Raw genomic sequence first — 22,139 nt, forward strand, 5'->3', positions numbered from 1 at the left:
AGGAGGTGCAAGTGACCCAGAAAATGTACCAAGAAATACCTCTCCCCCTCCCAGAAACAGAGAATGAGTCTTTTGATTAAACAGCAGTTAGGTTTAATCACCAAATTATTCCTGCCCGAATTGAAGAGAAACAATCCAGGTTTAAAAGGTGTGGGGATCTTTCCCGCTCACTTACTTCAGAGGCAAGCAGAGGTGAATGAAGAAAACAGGATACCTAAGCTCAAGCCCGGGTAAAGGCTCCAGGGAGAAGAAGTCCTTGTCCTTTCAGCCTTATGTCCAAGGTCACCGTCTTCAGACTTCTAGGCATCCTGCTATGGAATAAGCTGCCCCGGCGATGCTTTCTGCCTATGCCTCCGGAGACTCTTCTCTCCGTGTCCCAGGGAGTTTGTTCTTCTCATTCTCATAATCAGTGGACTGAGGACTCAGTAGTTTGAGCTCAGAGTCCCAACTTGTTCTAGACGTACTGGCTGAAAGGTCCTTTGGGGTCGTCTCTTGGGCTCCTGCCATAACCTCCATCTGAGTAGTAATGTCCTCGTTAGTGGATTCTGTCTTGGATAATTTAAGATCTAAAAGAAGACCCAGCCATTAATTTTACCTGTAGCCTTCCGCCCAATTAACTGTGACAAATGGAGGACAGAAAAGGAAGGGCTGGGGTGTCTTCAGGACCCTTCTTAGGGATGAGGACTGTGCCATCCAGGGAGGTGAACCATCCTGCTTAACACAGGTTCCGCTCGCCCTGTCCTCAGCCACTTCCCAAGGCTCCCCCACCCTAGTAACTCACTCTGCTCACTGGGGAAGGAATCCAGGTAGTTCTCAGCATAGTCCACCTGTGGCCTCTCTGTGGAATCCTGAAATTTATTGGAGTAAGTGTAAAGAAACTTGAAACTTTAGGAAACAAAGGGTTTTTCGAAATGATGCATTCCTTGGATAAATAAACACTTAAGACAGGACAAAAATCCCACTCCTGAGACTGAAGAGGGACGCTTGCGTCACACATCTCTGCCCTGCAGGCTGACCAGGTGAAGCCAGGCCCACTCTTGCCCTTGCCCAGCTGTCAGCTGCGGGGAGAGCCTCGGAAGGTGCTGCCAACAATTCCTCCCGTCCCCGCGTGCACACGCTGCTCCAGCTCCACCGAGAGAGGGAGTTCTCTCCTCTCCTCTCGAGTCTGGGCTAGACTTGGGATTTTTTTTTTTTTTTTTTAATCCTCACTCGAGGACATTTTTCCATTTTTTGTACAGATAGCGTGGGAGGGAGAGAGAGGAAGGGAGAGAGAGACAGAAACATCGACGTGAAGGGACACACTGAGTGGCTGCCACCCGCACGACCAACCAGGGCCGGAGACAAACTGCAACCGAAGTACGTGCCCTTAGCGGGAACCGAACCCGGGTCTCTCCGGACCGCAGGCCGATGCTCTAACCGCTGAGCCAAACTGGCCAGGGCTAGACTTGGGATTCTTTTAACATGTGGCAGAAGTGACACTGCTACAGCTCCGGGCCCATCCCTTAAGCAAGTGCTCGCATGAGATTACTACGCTGTCAAGAAGCCCAAACTGGCCACATGTAAACTCATTACGAGAACCAAGGCAATTAGGCCAACAGTCTCAGCCCAGCCTCCAGCTGAATGTGGCTCCGTGAGTGACATCGAGCAAGACTAGACAAACTATCCAGTCAACCCACAGAACCACGAGAAATAACAAACCGCTGTGGCTTCAGCTTCGAGGCAGACAGGCGGTAACAGATAACTGAGACAGGGCCCTAGCAGAATGGCCCTCGGCAACTCTCACCTGTTTCAAAGTGGAGCCTTTTTTCTTCATCTGCTGCTGCTGCTTTTTGTCACCTTCCTCACCGGGGAGAGTTCTGTGACCTAGTGACCACAAAGTCCACTCAGTTCCCTCCTTATTTGTATTTCATATGCCATTGTTTGGGCCTCTAGTTGACCCCCTAGTCAACAAATGACTCCCTATCCAGGACAAGACAGGACCTTAGAGGCAGCTAAAACGGAGTCAGGCTTTCTGAGTTCTACTTGTGATTCTGTTCACCTGTGACTGTGCCCACATCTATTACAGAATTAGAGATTAAGGTAAAGTGTGTGTTGAAAGATCCAAGATTCCTCCAAGAAACCTAAGAGACAGCTACCTGCACAGCACAGCAGCAAAAGAAGCCCTAAGTTTAGCTTTTCAGTTTATATTCCTCTGACCTTCTTGCACCATACCTAATGTACCCATATTGGCTTCTGAAAATGAAACCCCTTCCCGAAAAAGCTCTCGTTCCAGAATTCTTTTGCATCAGCTTTATCCCCAAATAGTCCTGAAATGCACTGATTGTTTCCACTCTCAGTCTCCTTTTCCCTAAACAAACATCTTCCAAGCTGCCACCAGAGGTATTGTGGTAAAAGGCAAAGTCAGTCAAGGAACTCCTTTACTCAACACTTGTGTTGGCTCCCTACCAACATGGTTCCCACGATAGCTGCACACTAAAACACCGGAGAGTTCCAAAAAACACTGAGGCCTGGGTGCCAACACCAGAAATCATTATTTAATAGATCTAAGGGCGCAGCCCAGAAATTAGGATTTGAAAAGCTCAGTTGATTTCAGTGTGCAGTCATGGTGGAACACCACTGGCCTGGACGATAATGGTCAAACATCTCAGCAGGCCATACAAGTCCCTACCCACCTCTCTCCCTTAAATAGCCAACCCCACAACCATAGTGGACAGCTCCGTGTTCCCTGAGCAGCCAGGCTGCTCCAAGATGCCTCTGTGCAGGCTGTTCCCACCTCCAGGAATTCTGTTCCATAGCAGGAAAACCCACACTTGTACTCAAGATCCAACATAAAATCATCTCTTCCATAAGGCCTTTCTCAACCCAGTACGGATAGGCCACTGCTCTAAGCACAATTTAAATGGGCACCCCACTCCCCCAAGCAACACTGCTCCTATTAAAGGCATTGGAAAAGGAACTAAAGGCACGAGAGTGGAATTCAGGGGAGTGTGGATCACCCTGGATGGGGTGCTAACCTTGGCCAAATTACCTCCTGCTCTGGGCCACAGCTCTGGTTCTGTCTACCTCCTGAGTGAAGGTGGGGAGCCTTCTTAGATCTTCGAGTTAGAGGACACCGTTGGATCAGAGAGCTCCATGGGATGGGAAATAAACCGAGAGCAGCTTGCTTCCCAGTAAACATCTCACCCGAGCCCTCCCAGTGCCCTAGGACTAGAGTGAATTCTGGTGATTAGAGTTATTTTCACATTCCAGTCAGCCTAAGTAGGGCAGAAGGTTTAGGGGGGATTCTTTCTCCCTCCTTTCCTTCTATTCTGCACGTAAGCCAAGAAATGTCAGAGGGACTAGAGTAAGTATATCCTGCAGCTCAGACATGGTAAGAACTCCAAAAAAGGCAAGATGCCCATTCTTACCTCCAGCATGAATACTAGAGGAAAAAGATCACCTGTCAAGAATTTTCTACCTGCCTCCTAGACAAGGTTAGATAAAGTGCTGATCTCAACCTGAGGCTGTAGAGACTGACTTGTGACAGAGGAAGCGGAGGGCCCTGGATTCTGCTTCTTTAGAACTCTCTTGAGGTTTTAGTAAGGGGGCCGGATCTCTGCCTCATCAGCCAATGGGCCCTCAGGGGTCTTCTCCTCGGTAACATGGGCGTGCTCATCCTCAAACCGCTCTGCCTTTTCTAAAGTAGGAGCTGAAGGAAAACAGCTGACTCATGCTCGGGTTCTCTCTCACATCCCATGTGAAGCAGACACCTGGCCCAGCTTGCTCAGTAAATACTTGATGAAAGGATGACAGCCAAGCCAAAGCATTCCAAGGACAATTCTGAGGGCCTGACAAGGCAGGTTTCCAAACGACAAGGACACTCAGCTTTTCCTGCCCTCCGCTCGATCCTGGGATTCTGTCACTCTCAACCCATATTCTCCTTACCATAGCGTGGGTCACAAACCATGGTACCTAAACGTTTACGTGAAGTGCTCTGGCCCTGTGGGTCACTCTTGGATTTCTTTTTAGCCTCCTGAAACCCAAATGAGAACTGAATTAGAACTTTTGAAAGTGAAAAAGTTAGTATCTACAACCAAATAGGAACTTTGTATCTATAACCAGATAGAGAACAGGGAGAATCCCAGCACTTATATATCCCTTCCTGTTCCAGGCTGCGCCCACTTGTCGCAGTGTTAGCAAGTCCTAGGTGGCCCCTCACTGCCACTCTACCTGTTTCTTAGTAGGTGTCTTCAACTTCCGCTGCTGCTGCTGCTGCTGCTGCTGCTGCTGCTGCTGCTGCTGCTTCCTCTGACCTGGGGACCAGAGGACCAGCTCCAGCCTCTTCTCCCTGATAGCTCCCACCCTCACCCTGCGCTGCGTGCTGTGTCCTGTTCCACAACAGTGACACTCTCTCTGGTCTGGACCAAGCTGAGGCAGGGGTGGTGGTGGTGGTGGCTGCTTCCTAAAATTTCAGTTTCCTGAATTCTACATGTGACCCTGTATGACTGTGGCCATAGACATAACTGAATTTGGACCAAGATCAAATATGAGGCCCTGGCTCAGCAGTTAGAGTGTCAGCCTGTGGACCAAAGGGTCATGGGTTCAATTTCTGCCAAGGGCATGTACCTGGTTTGCAGATTCCATCCCTGGCTCTGGTTGGGGTCATGCAGGAGGCAACCAATTGATGTTTCTCTCTCTCTCCCTCCCTCCCTCTCTTCCACTCTCTCTGAAAAAGAAAATTTTAAAAATCAATGGAAAAATATCCTCGGGTGAGGATTAACCAAAAAAAGATCAAGTATGAGAACTGTGGGCTAAGGAGGAATGGTACCTGGAGATCTGGCAGCAGCAGAAAACCTACCTTCTGTCTTCAGGTTACAATATGATTTATTCAAATGTGCAGAATATTTCAATCCTGGTGTCTAGAAAGAAAAAGAAAAATGTAGGTCTTTCCCTGTCTCCAAATGTATCCCCCAAACTCACTTATCCATCTAGTCAACTCGCACTGTTTGAGAACCCATGCAGGGGCCCTGGCGAGGGGAAAGGTGCAGGAAATGAGGTGCGGAAGAAATAGAGAACACTGCTCTCCTCAGATCCTCCCCACACATTTGCTTTCACCAATCTATGTTTCTCTCTCACGCTGATGCCTCTGTGGCACTTGGGTCCAGAGTAGGAGGATAGAAGAGAAAGAAAAATAGAAAGTCAACTGTTCCAGCCTTGAAGACAGAGGAGTCTGGATGTAGACACCGTGCTCTGAGGCTCCCTAACTTACTTGCAGGGTGAGGCGGTGTACAAACAGAAACATCTCAGCACAGATGGCACTGTCGGGACGGCTCTTTTCCAGAGGAGGCTTCCTTTTCATCATGGCCAATTGTGTCTTCATCTCAGGACAAAGCACAGTTTTCCCTTCATCTGACAAAAGACTGAAGGGGGTAGAGACAACCAGACAATCAGCAACAGCTCTTCTTGGAGAGAGTGGCTGAGGGGAAACATAAAAAGGGCTCCAACTGTGAAGAAATGCCCCCTTTGGGCCTAACAGGTCTGTACCAACAGGTGCTCATTCACTAACAACTTTCAGATGCAACTATGATCATTATAGCTATTTGGAGTAAGTATTTACTCTTTTTCAGGCTCATGTGCTTTATACCAGTGAATCCTTACAACACCCTGAGGGCAGGTATTATTGTCCCCATTTTGCAAACGAGGAAAATGAAGTTTAAAGAGCCTAAACTATCAAAATTCACAAAGCCAGTAAATTTCAATACAAAATGCAAAGGTTGTCTCACTCCAAACCACATATCCATTCTGCCTCCCACTTATCCATAACTCATCTATAAAAAGAGAAGAGTAATTGGATCTACCTCCTAGTGGAGGTTTAAATGAGAGAATACAGGTAATGTGCTTATTTAGCACAGGGCCTGGAAGACAGGAAGTACTTGGTTAATGGTGGTGAGTACTGTCACCACTGTGTATTGGTAAGTCTAAGAGCCCAGTGAACAGTATGGTGGTGGTTTTCTCCCCTCCCTACTCAGGGAGAGCTCACTGCTTAGACCCTCCCCAGCTTCTAAGAAGAGCAGGTGCCCTGGCTCTCCCACAGGCTTACATGATACTCACTCATTCAGGAGATCCGGAGGTAACATGTCAAATTGGTTCCAGAGAGGTAGGAATTCTGAATTTAGTTGCTCCAAGACATGTACTGGAGAAGGGGGAGGTACAATTATCCCTGAAGATCTCAACTGTGTTTCTATGTCCTGCTTTCCAGACAGAAGTAGAGATTACTGCCTTCTGGAAGGGAAACAATGGAAAGAACTCCCCGAAGCACTCCCTTCAATGCCACCTCTTCCCATCCGCCTCCCAGCCTGCCAACACGACCCCAGCTCATGAAACTCCTTATTAGCAGACCTCGTCCAGCAGCAGTCCCTCCCCAATCTGCACTATGAGGGCCACCATATTCTTCCCTCTGTGGCTCCCCAACAACACTATTACTGAATTCAGATCATACAGGGATGCGTTGTTTTGTTTTGTTTTCCCCAGAAAAGGTTATTCATGTATTCAAACTGAACAAATATTTATTGGCAAACTACGTGTAGGCACAGGACTAGGGCTGGGATTCAGCAATGAAAAAAAAATGGACCAAGACACTCTTCTCATGGATGTAGCAACCTTCTAGCTCTGTGACTCTTCGAGGATACAATTACCCAATAAATAGTAGAAGTAGAAGCTCAGCCCAGTTGGTGCGGCTCAGTGGGCTGAACATCGTCCCATGGACTGAGAGGTCCCAGTTCAATTCCTGGTCAGGGCGTGTGCCTGGGTTTCAGGCTCAATCCCCAGTAAAGGGTATGTGGAAGCAGCCGATAGATGTTTCTCTCTCACATTGATGTTTCTCTCTCTCTCTCAAAAAAAAATTAAAAAAACATTAAAATAACAAAAGGAAGTAAAAGCCCAGGTCCATCATAACTTCTAGTTCCCTGAAACAGTTCCTCCTAACCTCTCTTCAAGGTTCTCTTCACCTTCCTACAGGGAAGAGGTAGGGAAAAAGAGTCTCTGAATACAAAATGATTTGGTAATTATTTCTTAAGAAGGGTTTTCTTTTGCAAATTTTATTCATTTAAAGAAAGAACAGATGAAAGGAAAACAAAAATAAACTTTACAGAGTAATACCATAAAGCTTTGGCCACAATATCAAACTTACCACTACAGATTTCTTTCTTTTCTTCTTCCCATCCCGTCTGGGAACAATATACCTCTCTGCTGGACTTGAAATAAGAATAACCAAAACTTATTTCCAGACATCTTAAACAAATGCACCAAGGACATTTGTGAATGATGACTATGAAGATTTCTATCTTCTATTTGGTACTCAGAGATGGCTGGTTAGGAGCCCAGCTGTACCTGCTGCCCAGAAACTGCTCAAAAAAGATCTCCACCCTCACATCTAAATTAGGTTTCCCACCATTCTCTCACATAATCCAGTTACTTACTTTCACAACATTAATCCAAATGAGCAATTCTATACTTAGGTGTGATGATGTTTGTAATGTCTGAATCTCTACCACCATAAGACTGCAGAAGGACAGGGACCAAATCTATCTGGTTTGCACTGAATTCTCACTGCTGAGCATGAGGAGGTGCTCAAGTATATCTGCTGTGTCATCTTTCTCCTCCTTTTGGCCTGGAACATGGATATGATGGCTGGAGCCCTAGCAGTCATTTAGACCTTAAAATACCCCATGAAGCACCTTGGAAAATGGAAGCCATAGCTGAAGATATGACCTAGAAAGCTAGAAGCAACTCTGGTTTCTGGTTACCTCATGGACCTGATATACTAGCCCTGACCCACCTACATCTGGGCTTCTTTCATATGAAAGGAAATAAGCCCTTAGGTGGTTTTTTTGTTTACACCATATATATGCACAAAGAATGCATATTTAAAGAAGCATTTACAAGATCATTAGGCCTTGGGGTTGAAACCAAAGATTCATGTGCTTCACTGGAAACTTTTTCACTAGTTGCTGATGGCTAATAAGAAAAACCAGTTCTCAACCCTGGCTGGTGTGGCTCAGTGGTTGAAGCGTAGGCTTGCACACCAAAGAATCATGGGTTCAATTCCCAGTCAAGGGCTCATACCTGGATTGTGGGTTCAACCCTGGCCCCAATTGGGGCATGTGCGTGAGGCAGCCGATCAATGTCTCTCTCATATAGATATTTCTCTCTCTCTCTCTCTCTCTCTCTCTCTCTCTCTCTCTGTCTCCTTCTCTCTCACTTCCACTCTCTCTAGAGATCAATGGGGAAAGTATCCTCAGGTGAGGATTAATAAAAAATAAAACAAAAAAGAAAGAAAAGAAAAATAAAAACTATAGTCCCAGAGATGTGGAAGTGGGGTACAGACTGATAATCCCCAGAAGAGGGGGTGGTGGGGGAGAGGTAAACCACAGAACTTATATGCACGTATGCATGAACAAAGGTCATGGACAACAGAGCTGGGGACAGGGTGTGGAGGGAGGGGGAGGGGGAATCAGTGGGAGAAAAAGGAGAAACATCTATAACAAAAATAAATTAAGTTTTATAAAAAAGAAAAACTAATAGAGAGCATTTGTTCACCCGAGAATATGATTTTAGAGAGGGAGGGAGGGAGGGAGAGAAGAAGAGAGAAAGGCATTAATGTGAGAGAGAAACATTGAATGGTGGTCTCCCGTATGTGCCCCAACTGGGGATGGAACCTGCAACCCGGGCACGTGCCCTGACCAGGAATCGAACCGGCGACCTCTTGGTGCATGGGTCAATGCTCAACCAACTAAGCCACACTGGCTGGGCACTGCCATGCAGAATTTGATGTAGAGAAGTCCCAGGACATGAATCTCAAAGTGCATTAAAATAGAATTCCTGTGTAGCAAGAGGAAGAAGCAGGAGACTATGACCTTCTCTGCTTGGTCTCCTGCTACCTGCAGTGAGGTGGCTAAAAAGGAGATCACAAAAAGGAGGCCTGCAGAGAACAGCAGGGCTTTGCAGAACATAAGAACTGAAGATTTTGACATGATACTCACCCCACATGCTCCTTTGGTTCTTTGGGGATCCAGATTACAACCATATTTCTAACATCTTGAGGGCAAGGAAGTTTTGTCTCATTCAAATTTAGCACTGGAAGCTAAGAGTAAAATATAAAGCCTATGCATGGTTTGAAGGTACCAGCTCCTGATGGTACTCAGTATCAGACCAAGGACTAAATTATCATGCTAACCAAAAGGGTACAGTGGCTCATAAGATAATAAAAAGACATTCTCCCATCCCCAAAACATTTTTATAATATTCCCCCAAGAAACCAGATATCAGTACAGGTACTGGAAGAGTGAGGATTTATAAGTGAATAGTCTACCCTGGTTCCCTGTGACATTAGGGTAGCATTTAGCAACTCCCAACCCCATCCTATATGAGGGTACCTTGGGGCTTACGGAAGGGAACACTACTCATTATGGCCACTCCACTCCAAAGACCTAGACCCTCTGGAGATACTACAATACAATTTGGGAGCAGGGAAGGAATTGATATGAACAGAACCACGTTTTTTACTTTTACAGCCTGTCTACAATTATAGGCATCTACATATAAGTTAAAGTCTTGCCCTAGCCGGTTTGGCTCAGCGGTTGGAATGTTGGCCCACAGACCAAAGGGTTGTGGGTTCGATTCCCAGTTGAGGGTACATACCTGGATTGCAGGTTTAATCCCTGGTCGTGGTCAGAGTTGTGTGGGAAGCAACTAATTGATGTATCTCTCTCACATCAATGCTTCTCTTTCTCTCTCTCTCTCTCCCCCTCCCTACCTCCCTCCCTCCTTTCCTCCCTCCCTCCTTTCCTCCCTCCCTCCCCTCCTTCCGTTCCCTCCCCTCCCTCCCCCTCCTCCCTCTCCTTCCCCTCCTTCCATTCTATCTAAAAAAATCAACAGAAAAATATCCTCAGGTGAGGATTAACAACAACAACAAAAAGTTAAAGTCTTAACTCTTTTCACATTTAGCTATTTAAGATACTAGAACACTGGTGCTCAAGGAAACCTCATGTCATCTAGTCCATATCCCTAGTAGGAAAAGGAGGTGGTTAACAATAAAGTTATCTCCATGAAAAGGAAGTGATTGGCTTGGGAGACTTCTTTGTACTATAAACTCTTTTTTGCCTTTTGAATTTAGAACCATGTATATGTATCATCTGTTCAAATAATTAATTTAAAACTAATTTAATCGAACCCTCTTGTTCCGAAGTGGTTCAAAGAGGTTAAGTGTTTTGTTCATTCATCCATTCAAACCTATCTTCTCTCTCTTAGTTACTTATACTCTTCACCTCATGACACTGAAAAGTGAAGTATCTCATGAAAAAAATAAAAGGCATCAATAGGACTGTAAAGAATAGTAAATCTCTCTTATTGTAGATAAGTAGCAGGGTCTCTCTTCCTAAACTCTAATTTAGTTTTTCCCCTAACTAGCTTTGTGCTTTAGAAAATCACTTGCTGTCTGGGCCTCAATTTCCTCAACTATAAAATATATGAGATGGACCATAGTAATATTCTTCAAACTGAAATTTCAACTTAGTCATAAGTCATCGAATCAAATTGAGTAAATTGCAGCCTACATTGTTTAAAAATGAAATAGAATAGGATAGAAAATATCAGAGTACATCATCTCCCTTAGTTAGGGTAAGAATTGTTCCATGATATTTTTGTTATAAAATGTATATCTTACTGTAGGTCATAACTAAAAATGTTTGAAATCACCCTGGCCGGTTGCTCAGTGGTTAGAGCGTTGGCCCACAGATCGAAGAGCTGCGGGCTAAATTCCAGTACCTTGGTTGCGGTTCGATCCCCAGCCCTGGTTGGAGTCCTGTGGGAGGCAACCAAGTGGTGTGTCTCTCTCACATCAGTGTCTTTCTTTCCCTCTCTCTCCCCCTCCCTCCCACACTGTCTGAAAACATATGAAAAAATATGCTCAGGTGAGGATTTTAAAAAAATGTTTGTAAGTCATCAGAGTAGAGTAGATCTTTTTTTTTTTATCCTCACCCGAGGGCATTTTTTTCCATTTTTTGTTCAGATAGAGTGGGAGGGAGAGAGAAGAGGGAGAAACATCGATGTGAAAGTGACACATTGAGTGGCTGGCTGCCACCCGCACGACCAACCAGGGCCGGGGACAAACTGCAACCAAGGTACGTGCCCTTAGTGGGAACCGAACCCGGGTCCCTCTGGACCGCAGGTCAACGCTCTAACTGCTGAGCCAAACCGGCCATGGCTAGAGTAGATGATCTTAAGGCCCAATTTAGGTCTATTATGCCATTCCAGCATTTTAATTTCCTTATAGTATGAGATGACAGTGTTTACTTAATAGCTGAACACATTCTATGTAGGATAGAGACAAAATTCTCACCTATGCAAAACTGCCACAAATCAAACCCACTTGTGTCTGGGATCACTGGAAACAGCAGAGCATGTAAACCCATTAGCAAACAGTCTATTGTATATAGCAAGGGCCCAGTGTTAGACAGTATTCATCATCATGATGATCATTATCATTATTTAGATTGCAGTCATCCCAAGGAACAACGCTAAGTTAAGGCAAATATTTTATTCCCATCAGTAAAGAGAAGATGCAGAGGAAGTACCTTTTTCAATCTGTCACTTAGTTTGGAAGATCTATTGGTACAGTTAATCAAATCTTTGTCAGGTAAATCCGTGCGAGGCCTAAAAAAATGAGAGTTTATGAACATGAGACAGAGACACAAAAGACTTCTTGGGATGATAAAACTAGTTCTATGAGAAAAAGCCTTCTATTAAATTATAGAAAGCCTTGGACTGAATACTTACAAGTAAATGAATGTACGATTTCACCATCTCCTTAAGTACTGTTTGTTTTCCCTGAAACAGCTCCCAAACAGACATTGAACATTGCAAACACTTTACAACTATTTGTTGAATCAAAATGAACACATAGCCTAAGCCTCTCTCTGTCTAGCTATAGATAGTTACATCACCATTATTAAAAGTTTATTAAGTACCTATGATGTAGATGTCCAAAAACATGTTAAATAAACAAAATGTGGTATATGCACACAAAGGAATTGTTTTAAATTTTTTTCTTTATTGAGTTTAGAGAGAGAGGAAGGGAGAGGGAGAGAGAGAAACATCGATGAGAGAGAACATCAATTGGCCGCTCCCTGCACACCCCGCACTGGGGACGGGGCACACAGCATGGGCATGTGCTCTGACTGGGAATCGAGCCGGCGATCTCTTGGTGTATAGGTCAACGCTCAACCACTGAGCCACACCGGCTGGGTAAAGGAATATTTTTAAAAGGAATTAAATTGTGATATACACTACAAAACAAATGAACCTTGAAACTATTATGCCAGAAGAAACAAGGTAGACACAAAAGGACAAATACTGTATGATCCCACTTATATGAGGTAACTACAGTAGGTAAATTCATAGACAGAAAATATAATAGAGATTATAAGGAGCTGGAAGAAGGAGGAAATGAGGAGCTATTGCTTAATGAGTACAGAGTTCTTGTTTGAGATGACAAAAAAGCTCTAGAAATGGATAGCTGTGATGGTTACACAGTACTATGAATGTACTTAATACTACTGAATTGTACACTTAAAAATAGTTAAAGTGGGTAAATTTTATATTGTATATATTTACCACAACAAGAAAAATACTGTCCTCTTACACTTTCATATCACTTGCTATTTTATTTTTAAAAATGTGAAATGTAAAAAGGAATAAATATAAAGATATAAGGGTAAAGTCCCAACTCCTCAGCCCGACTTATAAAGTCCTACATCATAGAGGCCCCTGCTTTTTACTCCAGCTCCCCAGTCTCACCTCTGACACTCTCCCATTCCTGCTCTATGTTCCACTGAACTTTTTCCTGATACCTAAAGAATTTCCTCTTGCCTTCTGGATTTTGCATGTGCTATTTCTCTAGTCTAGAACTCTCTTCCTGTCCTCCTCCTGCCTGCAACCCCCCTTTACTAAACTGCTCTAATTTCAGGTCTAAGCACAGATGCCACCTATACAGAAGCAGTGCCCTGGGTTAGGAATCCTTCCCATGTGCTTGCACACATCTAGGGGACACTCTTTTTACCATACTCATCACAATGAATGGTTCTTTGCCCCCCAGCTGGGTTAAAAGCCCCTTGAGGGTAAAGACTTTACCCCCAGTGCCCAGGAAAATAGCCTCTGCTATGATATATCTATGAGTGCAAGTCAAACAAATGCTGTCTCGGTCTTTGCCTTCACAGGCCCTGACTGGGTTTTCATCCTAGAGAACCTGAAAGTAGTCCTATCCTTTTCTATACTATCTTTAACTTAAGAAAAACCATCAAGAGCTGCTTAAATCGAATAGAAGACAAGAAACCACTAAAAGGGCACTAGTTCTTTGATTCCACAAACAGGGTCTTCACATTTTAAAAATCTAAGTTTTCCCTTATCTTCATATATCAGCAAGCACTAACTGAGTACCTAAACTATGTAGGATATTCAAAAGGAAAAGCCGTTGCTTTCCTTCAGGAGCTTATAGTTTCATACCTAAAACTAAAAGAAAGACAAGTTTGTGTGGACAGTTTTCTGATGACCCACAGAAATTAATGAGCTGATATGGGCTGAATTGTATCCCCCCAAATTCATTTGTTGATGTCCTAACCCCCAGTACCCCAGATTTTTACTGTATTTGGAGATAGGATCTTTAAAAAGATAATTAAGGTAAAATGAGGTCATATAGGTGGGCTCTCATCCAATTATGACTGGTGTGTTTATAAGACATTAGCACAGACACTCACAGAGGGAAGCCACGTTAAGACATAAGGAATAAGCCCTGGCCGGTTTGGCTCAGCGGTTGGAGCACTGGCCTGTGGTCTGGAGAGACCCGGGTTCAGTTCCCACTAAGGGCGTGTACCTCGGTTGCAGTTTGTCCCCAGCCCTGGTTGGGTTGTGTGGGTGGCAACCACTCGATGTGTCCCTTTCACGTCTATGTTTCTCTCTCTCTCTCTCTCTCGCTCCCACTCTATCTGAACAAAATATCGAAAAACTGTCCTCAGGTAAGGATTAAAAAAAAAAAAAGACACAGGGAAGAAGGTGTCCACCTACAAGCCAAGAAGAGAGGGCTTTGAACACCTTAATCTTGAACTTCTAGCCTCCAGAATGTTGAGAAGATAAATTTCTGTCGTTTAAGTCACAGTCTGTGGTACTCTGTCTGTATGGCACCCTAGCAAACTAATATAGCTCCCATTTTAGCCAACTCCTAGAACACAAATAAGAATGCTTTTAGTTTCCCACAGCCTCTTTACCACTTCTTTAACTGAACTGGTGTTTTATTTTTAACTTTCTCAAGTCATCTATTTAGCTTTCTCAAAGTCATCTATAAGAGTAAGGAAATCAACCCAGAATTCTGAGATAGCAGGCTCTTAAAAAAAGATTCCATGATAATTTACCTGCCTTGAAATCTGGATTTAAACTTTGAACCCTGAGACAATAAAGAGTGAGGCTTCGTGAAGGTAAGTCTTGGTAAATGACGATGAGGACGTCTCTTAGCCTGGAAGCAGGAATCTGAGAGGTTTGCAATGGTAAGCACTGGGAGTTTATCTGAGAAAGCAGACAAGATGAAAACACGTAACGTGTCAAAAGGGAACCAAACAGAAATAGTTCAAAGATCTTGTGAGGAAGGAAACAGGCTGGCTAATTCACCGTTAACATCCACAGGAGTTTTGGAGGGTGAGCCCAGGATTCGAGGGTGGCCCCTCTCAATTCGGCGGATTGCTGCCCAGCATTGTGGATGCTGACAAAGAGCCACGTTGCAGGTGGTTTCATCCCACTGGCTCTCATCTGGCAAGTCCATAGTTACAAATGGTTTAGGACAAAAGCCAACCTTGCAGCTTTCTAGCCATCTGGAGAAACAACAACATAATTAGGAAGTATTATACACTAGCCAGATCTTAATTTGGACTCAAAGCATAAAATATTTCTACTTGTAGGTAAACGGTGGTCATAGGATAATTAAGAATTGGGTAACAGCCCTGACCGGTTTGGTTCAGCGGTTAGAGTGTCAGCCTGCAGACCAATGAGTCTTGGGTTTGATTCCGGTCAAGGGCATGTACCTTGGTTGCGATTCATTCCCAGCCCTGGCTGGGGTCCTGCGGGAGGCAACCACCCAATGAGTCCCTTTCACGTCAATGTTTCTCTCTCTCTCTCTCCGCCCCCCCCCTCCCCCGTCCCCCTCTCTCTCCCTCCCACTCTATCTGAACAAAAATGGAAAAATGTCCTCGGGTGAGGATAAAAAATAAAAAAAGAATTGGGTAACAAGCAAGTATGAAAATACCTAGTGTGAAGTAAAGGGGCAAGAGTTTGGGAACAGACTGACTTCAAAAGGTCTCCGAATTCACCATTAAAAGACTAGTTAATCTGAGCTTCAATTTCCTCATCTACAAAATGAGGATAAGCCTACTTCACAGGGTCATTACAAAAAGTAGTTGATGGATTTTAAAAGGTCTGGTATATATTTCAGAGTAAATATCAGCATACTTTCCTTTTCCCTTTTATTAATCATTAGGGAGAAGATACTACCATCTGCAAAAAGCCGTATCAAATCACAACGAATGTAGTTACAGAAGTGCTTTTAGATGGCCTAAAACTTTGGATGACATGCTTCATTTTTCAACATGCTCCAACTCTCATACAGGCAGCTATAATATGCACTGGAAATTAATGGGTTTGCTCAAACAGCAAATCAGTAGACTTGCAGTTGCATTAGAGGCTATTGGCTTTTCATTTACTGTCTGTATGGTCTTGGGCACGTGACTTAACCTCTCTTAGCCTGTTTCTTCATTTCAAGTAGAGAACTGTAGGACTACAGTCCCTAAGAACCGTAGAAGCATTAAATGACAAAATGTATTTTTATTTGTGGTAATATAATAGGTGCTCAATGAATATTATCATCTTTCTCTCTCTATAAATGTTTTATGCAATAACTACTACCTGACCCATAATAACTTTGTAAGGATAGTGTCTGTTTCTACTTCATGTTATTCAATATGTTTATTGACTACTATGTGAGGAAACCTGCTATAAGCATGGGGAGCAGTAACAACAAAGTAAGTCCCTGTTCCAAAGGACTTTTATTAGATCAAAGATTGCAAAATACTGGCCTAGGCTTGCACCTGGTCTATGACTTTTGTTTGATCTGTACTTTAAGCCATTATTTTAAATGGAAATAGTCCATAAGATCCAGATCTCTGGCTCCTTTTAGAGATCAAAATATCTGACAGCACGGGGCTCAAATCCAACAGGACAGCAATTGACTGAAGCTGAGCATCTTCTGACATCTTTAAACCAAGTCTGTTCTGTCCAAGTGGAGAGTTTTCCCACCAGAACCTAGTTTCTAACTGAAGCCATTTCAGTTGCCTTTCTATCCTCAGACTGCTGTTGCTTGTCTCCTAACAGAGAAGTATTTCTCTGTACTCATTATCAAAAGCAGGACAAGAACAGAAGGGTTACTTGAAACATGTTTCAAGAAAAAAACAAACAAACAAAAAACATTAGTACTCAGTAGGAGTGGAGTGAAGGCAATTTCTATGCACATAATATAAAACGATACAACTTAAAACGCCACTGTAAAGCTATGGCAATGTTTTTGACTGGGGAAGATGTGCGATGAACAATTTTATAAACGAAAAAAATATATCGTTTTAAGAGAGTGTGTTTTTTTGAATGACCGTGTGATGTTGCCTTCTTCTTGCAACCGCTTGTCGCCCTTTCATTACCTGACCACCCCGCATTGAGCCCATCTCTATGTTGCCAGCCTTGGCGCTGTGCGGGCAAAGTAATCTGCGCTCGAAAATTCTAGGTAACGGTTATCCTTAACACTATTATTACCAAGTTGGGAGGGGTGTAATTATTACGGGTGGACATCAGCTCCGGTACGTTCTAGAAAAGGGAAGTGGGAGAATCCGGCCTCGGAAGACCCCGGTTCGGCGGAATCAAAACAGACGCCCACCGCCGGGAGGCCTCAGCCACCGGAAAAACGGTGCTCCTCGCGGGGTGGTGAGAGTCCTACAGGCCCCTCCCGCCAGGCCCCGCCCCCTCCACGGGAGCCCCGCCCCGCCGTCTCAGTCCTCGTCTTTGTCCCCCAAACAAAGCGCCAGGCCTCGCCGTCGCCAGGCAGCAGCGCACAGCACTATGGGGGAGGAACGGAAACTCCAATGAGCCCAAATTAGTTTGGTGGGAAACCTCCAGACGTGGTGGTGGCGTAAAGCAGACAAACGAGCTTGGGAAGGGACACCGGGTGTCGGTGGGGCCAGACGGAACCCCAGGCGGGCCGAAACCCCAGCGGCGTGGAACGTTCGGATGCACCAGCAACTTGAGGCGGAGGCGGGGCTGGAGGAGGCGGGGCTGGAGGAGGAGGAGGAGGCGATGACGCGCGGGGCAGTATGGGACACAGTCGGCAACGTGGGGCGGGACGGAAGCCTCGTTGGGTCAGACCGTGGCGGCGCGGGAAGTCCGGACGCCTTAGCAGCCTGAAGAGGAGGCCTGAGGCGGAGGTCCGGCCCCGGTGGCCGCAATGGCGGAGAGGCCCGAGGACCTAAATTTGCCCAATGCCGTTATCACCAGGATCATCAAGGAGGCGGTGAGCAGCTAGGCTGATAGCTGGGCCAGGGGCGGACGAGCGGGCAGTGGGAAGCAGGACCGAGGCGTGCAGCTGTGCTCACCCCCGCTCTTCTCGCAGCTCCCGGACGGTGTCAACATCTCCAAGGAGGCCCGCAGCGCCATCTCCCGCGCCGCCAGCGTCTTCGTGCTGTACGCCACATCCTGGTGAGGCGGGCACGGGGCACGCGGGAGGCGCAGAGACCCCCTGGTCCGAGTGCGTGGCTCGGAGCCCGCAATCCCAGTGACCGCCCTACCGCGTGGAGGGAGGGTCACGGCCCTCGCCCAGTTCTTCAAGTTCTGGAGCAAATGAAACAACAGAATAACTTTGATTCAACCCTTCTGTACAGGGAAGGGGGGCGGTTAGCATCTCACAGATATCCGTGCATCAGACGTGGGCATGCCCATGCCACCGCTGGGTGCTCCCCTTTCCACACACTCCTTGGCCGGCCAAGAGGGTCTCCGCCTCCGACAGCCCCGAATCGTTCTTCTTTTCCTGTTTCAGTGCCAACAACTTCGCGATGAAAGGGAAACGCAAGACACTGAACGCCAGCGATGTGCTCTCGGCCATGGAGGAAATGGAGTTCCAGCGCTTCATTACCCCGTTAAAGGAAGCTCTGGAAGGTAGTGACCCCTCGTTTTCTCAGCCAAGCGGATGATGTTCATCCTCTGTGACCGACCGGTACACCTGGTCCTGAGTCTTTCTCAGCTGGGGTCCTTTCGTGTGCAGTAAGCAGGTATTGGACGTGACTCAGACACAGTTCAGTTAGCCCCACCTGAGGTCTGTCTTGTGATACTAGACAGGTTATTTTCCCTCCGCGCCTCAGCCTTTCCGGGTACCCGATGAAGTTAGCTGCCCCCTAACCCCGTCCTTCCTCCTTAACAGCATACAGGAGGGAGCAGAAAGGCAAGAAGGAAGCCTCAGAGCAGAAGAAGAAGGACAAGGACAGAAAAACAGATTCAGAAGAGCAAGACAAGACTAGAGATGAGGACAATGATGAAGACGAGGAGAGGTTGGAAGAAGAAGAACAGAACGAAGAGGAAGAAGTGGACAACTGAATAGGGCGAGGAGACTGGCACCTTGGAAGGTACCCCTCGGAAGTGTGGTGTTGGTTTGTGTGAAGGATTTTCCTACTGGGCAGAGCAGTCTTAGCCAGAAGAGCCTTAGAAGATCAAAATGAAAACTGTCTAGAAGTATCGAAACGAGCGCTTCCCAGACTCAGAGCTTCTGAGTAGCAGAATCCTGTTCTACTTAATCAGTCTGAAGGTTATGACTTTTTGGCAAGAGGGATTCTGAACTGATAATTTGATCTTATTTACTAATATATGTGATTAGGCAGTTTTTGATTCCCAGCTCCCTCCAACCCCCACAAAAAATAATAACTTCCATGCCACCTGCTGTGTTCCAGATCACTGGAGGCCGTCAAAGCTCAGGAGAAATTGGGGTTTAGATCATGGTCAGCCTGTTTGTACAGTATTTGGCAATGCTAGTTTGTGACAAGTGGTCAAAAAGGTTTAGTTTTGGGAAACGACTAAAAAGCTGAAATCTGTTGTCTCTTCACTTGACAGTAACATTAATTTAATTTTGGTTTCTACTGACCCACTTGGCTTGGGGCCCTTCTGTATTGCCTGTAGGCACTTGACCTGTTGGGGTGGCTGCACTCTGGGCACATAGGGTTTTAAATCCTCAGTATGCCAGTGTCTTACTCTTACAAAACCGATGGTTTAGACTTAGATGCACCTCACTGCCTGCCACTGCACAGCTTTAGACTGTTGTCACCTCCTAGAAGGTATAAAATTCCAGGCTTTCTCTTGTAGTCCATCTCCCAGACTTGTGACTTATGACTTTTCATTCTTCCAATTCATGACAAATTCCAAACTTTACTTTTTTTTAGGCCCAACTTTCTTTTCTGTGTTGTTTCTCACTTCCTGCCTCTCCTCTGCTCCCCATTCCCACTTTCTCTTTTTCTCACTCTGCCCATCCAGGAACATTGATAACCTTCTTAATATCCCCAAGTGTGGGCTCCTCTGATTTCTTAGTTCTAATCTCATATCTTATTTCTGTTCTTTCTCCCTCTACACCCCCCCCCCCAATGTCATGTCTTTTAAAAATATTTTTGTAAACCTCTATGAACCTTAAGGAAAATCTGAAGGTGCTCAGGAATCTAATCCCTCTCCCACAACCATCCCCTTTAATTGCTTCTCAAGTACTTCTGTTGACCTTTCGTAGATATGGGTTTTTTTCTCTTTCCATTTAGTGCTCCAAGCACTTTTTTGCTTATCTCTAAGGCAGTTGACAGGTAGTGAAGTGTAGTTTGACACTGTTAATTTGTTAAATTAATACAGTGAAAAATTTGTTGATAAATGAGTGAAGAGTGTTGAGAAAATTATAGTGCTTTGTACAAATAAAGAGCATTCTTGTTCAAAGTGATGACTCCTGTTTCATCCTGCTTGTTTGTAGTGTGCTTTTGGGGAATACCTACTGATTATGTCTTACACGGTTTTGGGGCTGTAGACCGGGCCAGACCTTTGTAAATATGAGATCCTGCATCACCTTAGATGACCAGCAGATGCTGCTCGTTCACAGGCAAGGGAGCTGCTCTTCAGACACTGCAAGAGCTTTCCATGGCTCTGCTGGACATAGATACTTAATAACTCCAAACATTTATTGAGTTCCTGCTGTGTGTCTGGTGCTTTATTACCTAATATACATAGCTTTCCCAAATCATGAATTTATAAATAACATTTCACAAAGATACAACCCCAAAAATCATTATATCCAGTGTTTTTCTTTTCCTTCCCCACAGCAGAAATATCATTTATTAATTCCCATGAGCACCACTTGGCTAAGCCCTCAAGTCCCATCTGGACTCCTGTGGCTTCCTTTGAGTTCAGTTTCCTGCATCATCTCAGCTTCCCCTAGCTTCCCTTGTACTGCTTGCCAAGTGGATCTTCCTGGAACATTGCTGTTACAGTCACTCGCTGTTTCTTTCTTTAATCAAATCTATACTTAATAGATTTTTAAAATTAATTCATTTGATTTGATTTAAATCAAATCTGTTATTCAAGCCTGCTTAAAGAGGGCTTTCCTTACCATCTCTTCTAATCTGTTTCTACTCCAACATAAGGCTGCAGTCAAGAATGAATCCCCAAAACAACCCTCCTTCCACATGGCTTTAGCTCTTACCAAACTTTACCTAAGAAAAGTCATGTTTTCTAAGAGTGGGGACTATGACTTAAAACTAAAAATTGGAGAACTGGGAGAAATATTTGAAGTGACCCATCAGTTTTTCTCACCTCTGTCATTCTTGTAGGGTATTTGGATTTTGAAGATCCTTTACTAGGCTAAGGTAGTGTTTCTCATCTTTTTTTAACCACAGCCCTTCATGCCGAGATTCTGATCTGGATTTGGAGGCATCCTTATCCATGCAAAATTACTTTTGCAGCCTAATCTATCTGCTGATGGGAAATTGAGGCTCATCAGAAAGGAGTGGCTTGCTCAAGAGCTCGCCACTAATTTATGAAAGCTGGGATCCCCACAATCTTTTTTTTTTAACTTTTTATTTTGGAACAATTGTATATTTACAGAAAACTGCAGAGTACAGAGAGTTCCCATATAATCGTCACCTAACTTCCCCTTATGTTAACACCTTAAGTAACCATGGTGTATCTGTCAAAACTAAGAAATATTAAATTGGCCAAACTAGTTTGTATTTCATCTGTTTTTCCATTAACATTCTTTTTCTGTTCCAGGATCCAAACCAGAATACCACATTGCATTTGGTGAATCAGTTTTCTTTTTTTTATTTATTTTTTTAATCTTCACCTGAGGATTTGGTTGTATTATTATTTTTGTTATTATTACTGATTTTAGAGGAAGCGAGAGAGAGAGAGAGAAACATCAGTATGAGAGAGACATTGATACGTTGCCTCCCACACACCATCCTGCCACTGCAAATTAAACCTGCAACCTTTCAATGCGCAGGACAGGGCAATCCTGCATTCTTAGCTTATAGATTGATCCTAGATGGTAACTTCCAGGTGTGCAGTGGTCTGATTCATTAACTGAGGTGTTCAGATGGTTATCTATGGAGTTCAAGTACGTCCAGGTATGGGTGCACAACTGAAAAGTTTAAGTTCCCAGGCTAGTTAAAGCAAGAACAGAATCATTTCCTTATGCCTCACCCTACTTGATTTTAATAATTTAACAGCTTGACCATAGTGGTTTCATTGTATTTCTTCACTCTCTTCCTCATTCCTTTCTACCACCTTCCTTAGTTGAACACAGATCAGAACTCTAGTATCTGGGAACTAAGCCGTGTCATATTTCCTTAGTGTTAAGCCTCTCTACCTCTTTTTTTTTTTTTTTTAATTGATTTTAGAGAGAGAGGAAGGGAAAGGGAGAGAGATGGAAACATCGATGAGAGAGAATATCCATTGTTCGCTCCCTACATGCCTCACACTGGGGACTGGGCCCATAACCTGGGCATGTG

The 22,139-nt window shown here is 44.6% G+C and overlaps 2 protein-coding genes across 2 annotated transcripts; one reads left to right on the forward strand and one right to left on the reverse strand.

Annotated features, from left to right (window-relative positions):
• Positions 1-345: 345 nt before the first annotated feature.
• Positions 346-14,884, reverse strand: CUNH9orf43 (chromosome unknown C9orf43 homolog). The gene is made up of 13 exons (XM_036261732.1): positions 14,695-14,884; positions 14,442-14,592; positions 11,613-11,691; positions 9,021-9,121; positions 7,169-7,232; positions 6,091-6,239; positions 5,249-5,399; positions 4,808-4,898; positions 4,210-4,292; positions 3,925-4,012; positions 1,784-1,863; positions 782-848; positions 346-566 (listed from the first exon to the last, which is right to left on the reverse strand). The coding sequence occupies exons 1-13, from the start codon at positions 14,843-14,845 to the stop codon at positions 346-348; spliced, it is 1,476 nt and encodes a 491-aa protein (XP_036117625.1). The 5' UTR covers positions 14,846-14,884.
• Positions 14,885-17,448: 2,564 nt separating this feature from the next.
• On the forward strand, positions 17,449-20,053 carry POLE3 (DNA polymerase epsilon 3, accessory subunit). The gene is made up of 4 exons (XM_036262031.1): positions 17,449-17,629; positions 17,729-17,814; positions 18,152-18,270; positions 18,533-20,053. Exons 1-4 carry the CDS (start codon positions 17,564-17,566, stop codon positions 18,703-18,705), a joined length of 444 nt encoding a protein of 147 aa, XP_036117924.1. The 5' UTR covers positions 17,449-17,563; the 3' UTR covers positions 18,706-20,053.
• The last annotated feature ends 2,086 nt before the right edge of the window (positions 20,054-22,139 follow it).

Source organism: Molossus molossus, unplaced genomic scaffold (genome assembly GCF_014108415.1).
Source record: "Molossus molossus isolate mMolMol1 unplaced genomic scaffold, mMolMol1.p scaffold_m16_p_14, whole genome shotgun sequence".
Taxonomy (NCBI): domain Eukaryota; kingdom Metazoa; phylum Chordata; class Mammalia; order Chiroptera; family Molossidae; genus Molossus; species Molossus molossus.

Coding starts and splice junctions, on each gene's coding strand:
- CUNH9orf43 (XM_036261732.1), bottom strand. CDS start 14,845: ATGGACTTGCCAGATGAGAGCCAGTGGGATGAAACCACCTGCAACGTG. Junction 6,240..7,168: donor AAAGAAAGAAATCTGTAGTG/GTAAGTTTGATA, acceptor TCTCTACTTCTG/TCTGGAAAGCAGGACATAGA. Junction 4,293..4,807: donor TGCTGCTGCCAGATCTCCAG/GTACCATTCCTC, acceptor TCTGGTCCCCAG/GTCAGAGGAAGCAGCAGCAG.
- POLE3 (XM_036262031.1), top strand. CDS start 17,564: ATGGCGGAGAGGCCCGAGGACCTAAATTTGCCCAATGCCGTTATCACC. Junction 17,630..17,728: donor CCAGGATCATCAAGGAGGCG/GTGAGCAGCTAG, acceptor CTCTTCTCGCAG/CTCCCGGACGGTGTCAACAT. Junction 18,271..18,532: donor GTTAAAGGAAGCTCTGGAAG/GTAGTGACCCCT, acceptor CCTCCTTAACAG/CATACAGGAGGGAGCAGAAA.